Source organism: Motacilla alba, chromosome 21, assembly GCF_015832195.1.
Source record: "Motacilla alba alba isolate MOTALB_02 chromosome 21, Motacilla_alba_V1.0_pri, whole genome shotgun sequence".
Classification (NCBI taxonomy): Eukaryota; Metazoa; Chordata; class Aves; order Passeriformes; family Motacillidae; genus Motacilla; species Motacilla alba.
Window position 1 is genome coordinate 5,429,268 of NC_052036.1, and position 12,614 is coordinate 5,441,881.

Consider the following 12,614-nt stretch of genomic DNA (forward strand, 5'->3'; position numbering starts at 1 on the left):
CTACTCACCCAAGTGAAGGGGAGAATAGAGTCCAAGCTACTAAAAACACTATAAAAGTATTAAGATTTTTCACTGGGGATTCAAGATGTGTTAAAAGCAACTGACTGAAGTTCATCTCATAGAGTGTGCAGACATGGCATTCTTTGCCCCACAAGTGTACTGTGCCTCACGCATAGCTTGCCCACGCTCTTTTGAAAACCCAGCCTCAGCATCTGACCAGAAAGAGCTTATTAAGCCACCAGCAAAGGCTTTAAAATTTGAGAGTTGACTGGCTTTCTTCAAATGCCCATTTCTGCCAGTACCTGCCTAGGCCAGGAGCATCTGTCTAGTCATAATCTGCACAATAGAAATTCTTCTGCAGCCACTTATCTTTCAAGTTCCCTTACATCAGAGGAGACTCAATGAGATACAACCAAACACTAAAAAAATCCTTTGCAAACACAGCTCACGGGTTCCTGTAGAAAAAAAGGTGCTGCAGCAGCAATGGAAGAGCAACGCTGCCATCTGCAGACAGCCCCATTTGGAAAGATCAGCTATGTATTGATGTCATGCTATCCTGCATTTTATCCTTTATCTCTAAATGTGTTTGTGAAGCACACTGTGCCCCTGGAAAATTTCAAACCATGCTTTAGGTTCATTTATGACACACATGGGGGAGGCATATGCTGTCACAGTTGTATGGAGCACCACCAGGAAACTGGCAGAACATACTGGTGAGGATGAAAAAGTTCATCTTTATTAAAGGTATTAAAGTTCAGCTAAAACCTCCTTACAAATAATGAACAGTACATGGCACAAAAAAACTGCATCAGAGAAAATTCTGCACATTGATTAATATACCAGAACTATTCTAAGCCTGCCATTAGTAGGAAATGATCACTGCTACAGAACTGTTTGCCTTGTGATAGGGAAGGACAGGACTATGTGATTCATAAAAGGACTTTTACACCAAAAAAAAAAGTATGATTTTTCAGGCACTTACACTATAAACATGGCAGATTGTCCTAGACTGCAAGGTAATATGTATTCTGTTTGCCATCTGTTAGAGGTGTGGTGGTTATCCTCTGTTCATTGGGCAGTTTTTCTTTATCTCTTCCACAAACCAGTCCTCCCTCTGGGGAGCCATCTGCTGATAAGAGGCTATTGAATGTCCCTGCATGGCTGATAAGAACTGCAGCATCCCACTGGGAGAGGCTCTGCCCAGAGGGAGGAGCCAAGCATTCCTGCCTGGATACAATCTGAGATCTTTGGGACACCAGCACAGCCTTTCCACTGGATTCCCAGAGGAACAGCAGCTGCCTCTTCCACTGGACCTTCAGAGGAAGACTACACCCTTCTCCAGGATCCCTGCTCCAGCAGAACCACCCCTGACACTCCAGGAGGGCTGCAGCCACAATTCCAATGGGACTGCTGCCAGCACCCTGACCCACAGGGTGTCAGGCTGAGTTCTGACTCTGTCAGTGTTGTTTAGTTTACTGCATTGTTTATTTCATTTTTATTTTCTTCCCTAATAAAGAACTGTTATTCCTGCTCCCATATTTTTGCCTGAGAGCCCCCCTTAATTTAAAATTTATAACAATTTGGAGGGATGGGGTTTATATTTTCCATTTTAGGGGAGGGTCCTGCCTTCCTTAGCACACACCTGTCTTTCCAAACCAAGACACAGATGAAGACCTTCTTTCTTTTATGACCGTGTTTAATCCATGTGCAAAAATACAACTTGAGTAATATAAAAGAATCAAACATAGCATAATTAACTGAGTAACATTCAGACAGTTTATTGGGTAAGAAGAAAGGCCAGGAGGTGCTTTAGAACACATCAACAGATGGGCTACAGATCAGTTCATCTACCAGTGCACATCCATCACACTGCAATACAGCTCATCAAGAGTGACCTGAAAGAAGCTTCTGAAATTTATATTCAGGGAAAGTAGCATGGGACAGGGAAAAGTGGGATAGGGGAAGAGACCCAGCATCTTCATCACAAAGCAAACCAATAGATGAACCTCTCTTACCACTCACTGATTATTTGTGAAGATTATTTTGGCCTAATTGCATTGGTTAAGTCACCCTTTATGTTAGTTTGTATCTAAAATGTTTTCTAGTACTAACAAGCTTTTTTGGAAAGCACAGAGATTAAAGCACTTGTTACTTTCAAAGTTCTTTATGACAATTATTTCAGCTCAGCAACCCTGTAAGTTAGGCAAAATTAGCTGTTTTCTGAGACACAGAGAAGGTAAATGACTTCCTCAAAACCATGGTGAAGAACGTGTTAGTTATTACTAATATCCTCAAGAACCTGGAATGATACTGTTTTTCAAAGAGAGGGAACTGGAGGCAACCAGCATCTGCTAGTAAGAAATTACCAAATTTTCATCTCAGTTTTACTATTAAAATAATACTTTTAATTCCCCCTACATCAGAAAGTGTTCCACACATTTATTTTTGTAATAATGAGCTGTTTCATCTTAGTAACAAAAAGCACTGGTCCTTTCCAGCCCTAAGTAGACATCCTACCCAAGAAAGGGTAGTCAAGATACAGTAAGAGTTACATACTCCAGTGGTCTTCCCATTATTACAATCAGTTATCAAAGATACAAGCCAAGTTACTTCAAGGAATTTAGCTGGAGTACTCTCATTTTTGTAAAAAAAAAAGTAGAGAAAAGATAACTAACCATTCTTTGAAATGGAAAGCTATTAAAAACCAAGCTATCCTAAAATGAAGCACACAGCTGCTACAAAGGGCAGGATTAACCCAATAAACTTGCATATCCCCAATTGCAAGGTTAACAGATTTGTCAACTCAGCCCTTACTTATCCCTACAAAAGCTTTGGGTTTGCAGAAATGTGAAATGGATATTGGAGCTAGGCTCTTCTTCATTCTGTAGGTCCACAAAGAAGCAACAGTAGCTCTGTTGTGTATATCTGCACTGAATAGTTTCCAAAACCTTCTGGATATGCCCCTCCATCCAAGCTGAACTCTTGCATTTTCTCCTTGTGTTTTTAATCCTAACAAGTATTTTGCTGTAGAAAGCAGCTGCTGAAGTCCATCTCTTCTTGTCCAGCCAGATTAGAGAGATCATTTGCGCATTTTAATAAATAAAAGATGAAACTGTAGTTCATTAAATAGGCCTGCAAGATTCCTCCCCATTAACTTCAGCTCAGATAGAGCTGCTGGGTACCACTGGATAACATGAAGCCATAAACTGGTCTCTAAATAGCTGCACCATGTAACCTGGTACCATCAACTCAGCTTTAGTGCTGTCAGTGCCACCCTCTAATGGCACACTTGGCTCTTTCAGATTGACACCATGAAGGCATAACTTACCCATGACAGGTGCAGGTAACACCACGAGGGTTTATTGCTAGTTTATTGCTCGTGTGTAGAATGGCTCACACACACACACTTGTTCAAAAGCAAGGCTGTGACCTGGCACCAGGAGCTCTAGTTCAACACCTGTGTCAATTCCTCTGAGCCCATCACAGCTCCTGCAAAGAAGCTTTTCATGAAAACCTGCATACAGCTACTAATTAACACAGAAGAGAATTCAGTTGCCACTAAGTAACATGTTATGGATCAAATCCATCTTTGCACTGGAAGGCACGTATTTTCCCCTTTGTGTTTGGCGTGTTTTTCACACAGCTGCATAGCTGCTGAAACAATCAACTCTCCAAAGGGCCACATGAACAGCAAGTGGCAAAATCTGCTGGAGAAAAAGCAACACTGCAAGGTATAGAGTGGGGAAAAGAGGTGGGGAACTTCCCTTCAGAGATCACTTAATTGTGATTCAGTGACACAAACTCTGGACTCCATTAGGAAAAATCTTGTTAAAAAAAATGGTTTATTCCAAATTCCAGTCCTAATTTTTATGCAGAGCCAATGCAATCATCCAGATTTGTTTTTTCTAACACTATCTCTTTCTTCTTTGGTGAACTGGGCTTCTTATAATAAGACATTTCACTACAATACTGTGAATAATACTCTAAATAAACAGAGAAAAACAAATTTTTTTAAAAAAAAGCTTTTTTTAAACTCAAGAATTTCTTTTCCACCTATGTATCCATTCATCCATAGCTATTCAGAGAAATTTGGCACTCTGGCAGCTCCCCCTAACTCAAAAACTGTCATTTCAGAAAGTAAACTCTAAGCAAATACAAGAATGGAAACCATTTGTTTTTCTAGCCATTAAGGGCTTTCCAGTTGCATGGTTTGCATTTACAGCTTCAGCTTTTGTAGCAGAATACAGATTTACTGGTTTTGGCCTAAAGTTTGTGCACTGGGCTATTCGTGCTCCGTTTTAGCACTACAACCCACAGAGATTTACAACTTTGAAATTTCTACACTATATGGGACAAGCAGGAGCAATAGTTCATGAATCAGTATCTAGTGCATTTCAGAGGGCTTAGAAATAAAACCTCAAAATTTGGTAAAGCAAAAACAAAAATTACAACATCCTAGAGATGAAGATGAAATACACTTACAAGGGAGTGAATTAATGCCAACTACATTGTGATACTAAACATCTGGCAGTGTTTTCTGATTCCCATATGGGAGCCACTGGACTCCTTCACCACTGTAAGAACAGAAGTGATAAGAGAAATCATTGTGCTTGTGAAGTGAATGGAGAGTGTGATTTGAGGCTCTGTCTTTCATTGAACTGACAAAGTTAGGCAGCAGAAGGATGAGGTTCTTTAAACATTTCCTTGACCTAATGCCATCTTCTTCCTCAAAGCAAAGCCACACAGTTCTCCCCTTCTGAAGAATGGATAAATCACTTTTTTGAAAGTATAAGCTGTGTTATATAAGCTATCCAAGACCAGAAATCATAATATTCACTACCAACAGTGCAAGGTGGTCCTTCCATTCTTCCCACTGTCCATAATGGGCCATGTATTCATAAAATCCACTGGCGACTGGCATGAACAGTGAATGATGAGCTCTTTTCACAGTTTGGGCAGAGCACCAGCTGGTGCCAATGTAATGCCAAACACATAGAAAAGGCCCAGCAGGAGGTTGAGTTTGGCTGTCCGCTGAGGGATTTTGCAGAAGTTCTGACTCCGGAACTGTCTTTCCAGTGAAAACGCCATGGGGATGGTGAGCAGGGGCAGTGCCATGCTGATGGTATAGCGTGTGGCCAGCACACAGAAAATCAGGTAGGGCAAGAAGAGCAGCACAGTGTAGAGAATATAGGAGAAGGTGGGGCCAATGAGGATGGCCAGGGTGACAATTCCCGCCTGCCGGTCTGACTCCATGTCCCGGGTGTTGTTGCTGTGCAGGATGGCCTCAGTGCTGAGAGCCAGGGGGACAGCGTAGAGCAGGGGTGACAGAGACAGGTACCCAACCTGCACTGCATGGGCAAACACCACAGCCAGGGGCCCAAAGGTGATCAGGATCACCACATCGCCAAGTGCAACGTATTTAAATCCAATTCCTGTGGCAAGACACAAGAATAAAATCAAGCATTATTAAATAGTTCAAATGACAGAAGACAATGGATGACATAGCAGTTCAGCCTTTCCCATAGGAATAGTACAAAACAACTAAAGCACATGCAGCTATGGACAAGAAACACGTTATTTCTTTCTTCTTTTTTAACAATTTCTCCAGACAAACAATGTAACAAAAAGTAAGGGCCAATGTGGCATTCACAGTCTCAGAAAAAATCCCTTCGCCCAGGACTTTTCTCCTGGGAAGCTGAGAGGCCTCAGAGAAAGAGGAAAAAAATTCTTATTTCATTTGCTTCTCCTGTGTGGAATGTGTTTGGAGAGTGTTTCATTGGATTCAAGTGTGAGTTGTTTTCCTCTTTGGCCAACTGGGGCCAAGCTGTGTCAGGACCCTGGAAAGAGTCACAAGTTTTCATTATTATCTTCTTAGCATTCAGTAAGTATCCTTTCTGTATTCTTTAGTACAGTTTAGTATAGTATTCTTTATTATAACATAGTATCATAAAATAATAAATTAGCCTGCTGAGAACGTGGAGTCAGAGGCATCATTCCTGCCTTCGTCGGGGTTTCCCAGCAATACAATAGGCCAGGTTTTAATACCCACCTAGAAATACCAGACTCTGCAGAAACCTGTAGAAATAAGGTACTTTTCAGTGTGATCATGCCTACTAGAACCTGATCCTGAAGGAATACAGAAAATGCTCAGAACGAAATGCAAAAGTGACAAGATGCTTTCAGGGAAACGCACGTAACTGAAAGTCTGTCAGTTAGGAACTAAGTCGCTTTTTCTTCTCCTCCTAATGATGCTTGTATCTATCCAGCACAGGAAGACATGAAAACATCCTTGTCTTATTAAGAAGAATCACAAACTGTACAGCATTCACAGCGAAGCTCCATCTAAAGTGTAACAACAAAACATTCCAAAACAAAGTAACATTCCCACCTAAGGAAAGAAAATATGCCATTAGCTACACCGCTAAAGGATATGTGAGAAACTTCACAAAAAGATTCAGCAACAGTTCTGATAAGCACCTAAAGCCATACATGTAAACAATAATGCCTCAACACCACTATCCAACTGAAGATCTTAGTATGACTCTTCCCACAACATTCAACTGCAAAGAATACAAGTTTATGTACCGGTACTTCAGGAAATACCATAAATCTTTTACTGCAGTGCACTAGGTAGATCACGTGTGTCTTCTAGAAACCTCTTGACAATTCAGCTGATTCTATCACTTCTACATTCAGATTCACAAGAAACGGGATGCAGCACTTACCTCCGGTATAAAGGAAGGAGCTGGAAAGTCCTCCAAAGTAAATCAGGGCCAGGTGCTCCAGCTTGAGCGTGGAGACAGCGTAGAGCCCAGCAGCGCAGATACAGCCCACGGTGTAGAGAAAGACTCCAAACCGGACTACATCCTGCGGCTCCAAAATCTGGTCCACCAACGTCCTGTCATCACTCTTCTTGTGATCGATGCCTTTGGAAAAGTCATAATAGGTGTTCACCAAGTTGCCGGCCCCGTGCACAGCCAGGACGGTCACGGCGCTCCCCAGCAGCAGCCCCGGGTCGAGCGCTCCCTGGGCGCGGTACGCCAGCGCGCTGCCCAGCGCCACAGGGGTCAGCGAGGCGCTGAAGCTCCAGGGCCGGAGCGCCAGCACATAGGCCGCACACTTGTGTCTCCAGCTGCCGGGGGCGGCCCCGTCAACGCCCGCCAGCGCCGTGCCGCTGCTCTCGCTCCCGCGGGGGCTCTCGGCGCTGATACTGATCTTCTGCACCAGCTCTGCCGGTCCCATGCTCGCCCGCCTCGCAGCAGCAGCAGCACCTAGAAGGGGAAGGGCCGCGCGTTAGCGGGGCCCGGGGGGAGCGAGGGGCGCCGCCGCTATGGCGGCCTGAGGGAGCGGCGAGAGCGCCGCCATTACCCGCCCTACTGCGACCGCCCGCCTGCCCGGCTCGCCACCCCCGCGGCCTTGTGCGAAGAGTTCCGCACCTGCCGGCACCTCCCGGTGTACAAATTAGAAGGAAAATCAAGCGGCCCACGGCGTCGTGCGCGGCGGCGAGGGGGTCACCCCGCAGCACGCGCCAGCACCACGATTCATGTCAGAGCCGCCACGGAGCGCCCGAAGCCTGGCGCACACACCGCCGCCTTCGCTGCTGTCACGGGCACGGCCGGACACATTTCCGCGGAGCACACCGGGCACGGCCCGGCAGCGCCCTGCTCCCTCTGCGCATGCGCGAGGCGCACTCAGGCTCACACCCGCAGCGGCCCCGGCCGGGAAGGAGCCCGGAGCGCCTCCCGTTCCGGCCCCGCCGTGCCTCGGCCGGGAAGGAGCCCGGAGCGCCTCCCGTTCCGGCCCCGCCGTGCCCCGGCCGGGAAGGAGCTCGGAGCGCCTCTCGTTTCAGCCCTGCCGTGGCTCCGCTGGGAAGGAGCTCAAAGCTCCTCTCGTTTCAGCCCCTGCCATGGGCAGGAGCACCTTCCACTGGCCCAGATTGCTCCAGGCCCCATCCAGCATGGCCTTGGACACTTCCATGAGTGGGGCAGCCACAGCTTCTCTGGGCAACTTATGGCAGGGCCTCCCCAAACATATTCCTAATATCTAAATTAAATTTCTTCTCTTTTTAGTCTGAACCCATTCCCCCTTGTTCCTGGTTAAGAGTCCCTCCTGGTATGCTCCTTCAGATACTGAAGGGCTGCTCTGAGATCTACACACAACCTTCTCTTCTTCCATAATAGCACCACACAGCTTGGTGTCACTTGCTGAGGGTGCCTCAATCCCATTGCCGCCAACAAACCTGGTGAATACCGTCAGCCCCAGTACCACCCCTGAGGGACCCCACTCGTCCCTGGCCTCGATGAGCACAATGCGCCGCTGACCGCAACTCTTTACGTGCGGCTATCCAGCTAGTTCTTTATCCAACGAGTGGTCTATCCATCAAATCCTTGTCTCTACAGTTTAGAGACCAGCGTGTCACGCGGAGCAGTGCCAGACGCTTCACACAAGCTCAAGCAGATGACGCCGCTGGTTCCACCCTGGCTACCCACGCTGCGGCCCGGCCACAGCCGGCACCTCGCGGAAGGGCGGAAGCCGGCATCGGGAGGGTGGGCCTACTGAGTAAGCCCAGCCATTCTATTGGTCAGCTACACTGCCACTCAGTCACTATTGCCTTGATGATTGGTCAAAAGGCGGCTGTCCTTGCCGTTCCTTGGGTGAGGGGCGGAGCTTTGAGCGCCGCTTCCCCCTTTCCCTTTTTTCATTGGTCAGCTGTGATGCCGATCACGGCGTTCCCGGCAGCCCATTGGCCAGCAGCGGCTGGCCGGCGCTGCAGGCGCGGCGGCGGGGCCCGGGCCCGGAGTAGGGGAGGCGGCGGCGGGTGAGTGAGAGCGGCGGTGCCTCTCATCGTCATCGGCTCCCCTTCCCCTCACCTCCCGCTTCCTGCCCGGGCCGGCCTGCCCGAGCGCCCGGCCGCGCGGCGCTGCCGCCTGCGGCCCCGCCGGCCGTGCTCGCCTCGCCCCGCCTCAGCTCTCACTCTCGGCCTGCGGGGCTCCCCCGGGCTCGGGCCTGCCGGGTCCGGCCCGCTGCGTTCTGTGGTCCTGAGGGAATGCCAGGAACTGCCTCCGGGCTGGGTTGATAGGCAGCAGCAACCCCCCCGCTGCTCTTTGCTCCGGGGAGCCTCTCCTGGGCTCCTGCCAGCAGCCACCTCGCCTATGGTCCCGCTGGATGTCTGTGACCGCGTGTGGAATATCTGGGGAGAAGCAGTTGCAGTTCTAGTGTTAGTGCTTGGTTTGGTCTTACATAATCTGAATATCGGGGGGCGTCAAGCATCTGAAATGTTTTTGACATTAGGAAAGGCTCCTGAGAAAGTTTGTTTGTGTGTTATGCTAGGAAACCCCGTGTTGCAATGATTGGTGTTGCTATAACTGGACTTCCCATCTCTAAATATCTACTGGAGGATGTAACACTTGCCAGTGCTGAGTCTTCCTTGTGTTGGTGTGACACTGAGATTTCTGTGAAGAAACTTGGATGAAAGTGTTCAGGGAGGGCATATGATAGTGATATAATCCTGGGAATGGTTGTGCTTACTTGTTATAGGTAATTGCAAACCCCAGTTTCACCCTGCTGTTTTTCAGCTGTTGCATTACCCTTGATTTAGGATTAGATCACCCTAGGGGACCTGGCCTGCTGCGATGCATTTTGGTATTTGAGGAACTAGAGAGCAGATAGGCTGGGGGTCATGGTATGTGGTGATACAGTTTTATCATGGAGTGTAATGCCTAAGGAATATAGCCATTACTTGTAATTTTATGGTAGCACAACACAGCATCTTTATGGGTATTTTGGGAGCAGTCAGGAGGGATGGCCTGAAGAAAGAAGCTCGGAGATTTTAGTTCAAGCAGTAAAAAACGTGTCTCTCTGAAGAATTTACAGGACTTGATGCCCCTGAGCCCCAGCATCCTACCACCATGTCGGGTACTGTGTCCATTCTCCAACAATTTGCCAATGGCCTGAAGAGTCGCAGCGAAGAGACAAGGGCCAAAGCTGCCAAGGACTTGCAGCATTATGTCACCATGGAGCTGCGTGAGGTGAGTGCTACAAAAGGATTATTTATCCTTGTGTTTCATGTGAGTTAGAGGAATGGGCTGGGTGCCTTGGCAATGGAGATTTTTGGAATATGGAAGCTGGTCTTTGGGAGGAGATGGGGCACAGCAGAGAGCTTATCTTTGCCCCCTGGCATGTAGGAGAGGTGAGCAAGTTGGTGACATAAATGGGTGGTCAAGTACCAGAATAAGTAAACTTGCTGCATATAAGTCACAAATAAGAGAAACTATTTTGAGCTTGTAATGTATGGTTGATTTAATTTCATTAAGTGGCACAAGAAGCATTGTCTTTATGGAGGTTTTGGAGCAGGAGGGAGAGAGAGAATGCTGAGAGCTAATTTGAGCTTTTTGCTTTTACAGATGAGTCAGGAAGAATCTACCAGGTTTTACGATCAGCTGAACCATCACATATTTGAGCTGGTCTCTAGCTCTGATGCAAATGAAAGGAAGGGTGGCATTCTGGCTATAGGTAAGTGGAAGTGCATAATGCTTTACTGAGTTTTCTGTCCAACTATCTTTAGAGACCGATTTTCAAAAGGAATGAGCTTTTACAGTTGGGGCCCGATGTCTGACAGCTCAGGATACTGGCTGTGTTCTAGTTGCTGGCTCTGAAAATCTGCGTGAAGTGTCAGCATGGGAGCTACTGAGAGTGGCTGAAAACCTGGTATTTAATGGGCCCTGAGCTCTTCTGGGAGTTGGGCATCAAATGTGAATGCTGAGCACATGAAAATTCTGTTCTGCAGTTTAGCTGAGAACACTTTGTGCTGCCCCTTTATATGTTTCAGGGTAGGCTGACTTTCTCAAGTCTCTTCCATCTGGAGAGATTGATTCTTGTTGTTTAAATTTACCTGGCTCCATAACAGCAACTTCCATCCCCAGGAGGGGCTCACAGAGCTTCTGCTTTGATTCTGATCAGCCTCTCCATTAGTGGCTCTGGCTGTGTGCTCTCTGAGCTTGCAGAGCTGAATCCCCACTCTTGGGGAAGTCAGCTTGTGTAAATACTTTGCCTTCCAGGCAAGTAGCCTGTACTGTAGCAGTTACTTCTTAAATAGCCAAAGAGATGTTTATGGTTTAGGCTCATAGACATAACGTCCAGTCCCAATGTGTTTGAAGGCAGTGTAAATCCCTTAGAGAAATCTTTATTGATAACATCAGGTCTTAAGCTGACAGTACCACACTCAAGTTGTTATGTGAATTTAGTGATATTGAAAGGTGCCAGCTTGACAACCCTGGACACTTATGGCCTCTTTCTCTACAAAACAAGTACAACCCAGGCACTGGCAACAAAAGCTTCTGCCAGGCTGGTGTCTGATGAATTGCCTCCCCCCTCACCAGGAGAGACTGTCTCCAGGACTGAGGAGGAGAGCATTTCCTTGGTGTGTTCAGTCTTTGACTTTTCTTGTGAGGACTAGCTGTAGTAGTTGCATGCAGATGGATGTCTTTCTATTAGGAACGGGTCTTTGATCCCAGTGTGAATTATTTTTTTCCTCTTCTAAAACTGAAAATGGGGAAAATTTATGAGGCTACCACATGCATTTTTCCATTTACTTAAAAAGTTCAGGCTCAAAAGAATGGTGGCCCTTTCCTGTGCTTGATTTTTTTTTCTTCCTGTGGATTTGAGGTTTAGGGGGGCTTAATGGGAATCTTTAAGGAATGTGTAGGGAATACTGGCTGTCATCCAGGGATTACCTACTGTCTGCCTCAGTGACTCTTGGGGAGAACTGCAGCACATGAAAACTGCAGCATTGCTCCCTTTCTCTGCAGCAAGTCTTATCGGTGTTGAAGGAGGTAATGCCACCCGTATCGGCAGGTTTGCCAACTACCTGAGGAACCTCTTGCCATCCAATGACCCTGTTGTAATGGAGATGGCTTCCAAGGCTATCGGGAGGCTTGCAATGGCTGGTGACACCTTCACAGCTGAGTATGTGGAGTTTGAGGTGAAACGAGCTCTGGAATGGCTGGGAGCTGACAGGAATGAAGGTCGTAGACATGCAGCTGTAAGTGATGCCTTTTTCGTTGTCATGAAATAGTTGGGATTAGTGAACGGTGGTAGGAGAAATGCACAGAAATCTGCAGAAAAGCTTTGGTCAGGGTGGGAATGGTTGCCAGTCCGTGTCTGAGAGTCTGTAATTCTCTCGTGGAAGACAGCGTGCTGCTTCATTGCTTCTGCATTAGCCCAGTGACTAACGAAGACCAAGACACTGTTGTGCTAGGAATTGTCAGAGTGTGGGGATGGGAACAGCTCACAGACATTGGCAGTCTAAACAAATGGTGCTGCACTGTGAAAGTTACGAGGTTTGTCTCTGTGTGCTCATCTTTCAGATTGTTACTGTTTCCCTCCCCACGTCCAGGTTCTTGTCTTGCGTGAGCTGGCAATCAGCGTGCCTACCTTCTTCTTCCAACAAGTGCAGCCATTCTTCGACAATATCTTTGTGGCTGTGTGGGATCCCAAGCAGGCCATCCGAGAGGGAGCTGTCTCTGCCTTAAGAGCCTGCCTTATCCTTACCACGCAACGGGAGCCAAAAGAGATGCAGAAGCCCCAGTGGTACAGAGTAAGAAAATAACTTTGTT

The 12,614-nt window shown here is 47.1% G+C and overlaps 2 protein-coding genes across 7 annotated transcripts in view; one reads left to right on the plus strand and one right to left on the minus strand.

Moving 5' to 3' along the window:
* Positions 1–1,678: 1,678 nt before the first annotated feature.
* UBIAD1 (UbiA prenyltransferase domain containing 1) lies at positions 1,679–8,167 on the minus strand. The gene is made up of 3 exons (XM_038159984.1): positions 7,437–8,167; positions 6,726–7,271; positions 1,679–5,432 (listed from the first exon to the last, which is right to left on the minus strand). Exons 2-3 carry the CDS (start codon positions 7,240–7,242, stop codon positions 4,945–4,947), a joined length of 1,005 nt encoding a protein of 334 aa, XP_038015912.1. The 5' UTR covers positions 7,243–7,271; positions 7,437–8,167; the 3' UTR covers positions 1,679–4,944.
* A 557-nt stretch (positions 8,168–8,724) lies between these two features.
* MTOR (mechanistic target of rapamycin kinase) overlaps positions 8,725–12,614 on the plus strand; it is a 67,220-nt gene continuing 63,330 nt past the window's right edge. For 2 of the 6 annotated variants that reach the window (XM_038159588.1, XM_038159592.1), the window contains exons 1-5: positions 8,758–9,217; positions 9,865–10,028; positions 10,404–10,512; positions 11,808–12,040; positions 12,395–12,595. In XM_038159588.1, the coding sequence (XP_038015516.1) occupies positions 9,909–10,028; positions 10,404–10,512; positions 11,808–12,040; positions 12,395–12,595 (663 nt within the window). In that variant the 5' untranslated portion in view covers positions 8,758–9,217; positions 9,865–9,908. Of the gene's footprint in view, positions 9,218–9,330; positions 9,538–9,864; positions 10,029–10,403; positions 10,513–11,807; positions 12,041–12,394; positions 12,596–12,614 lie in introns of those variants that run through there. The other 4 variants (XM_038159591.1, XM_038159590.1, XM_038159593.1 and 1 more) reach the window with 4 other exon arrangements.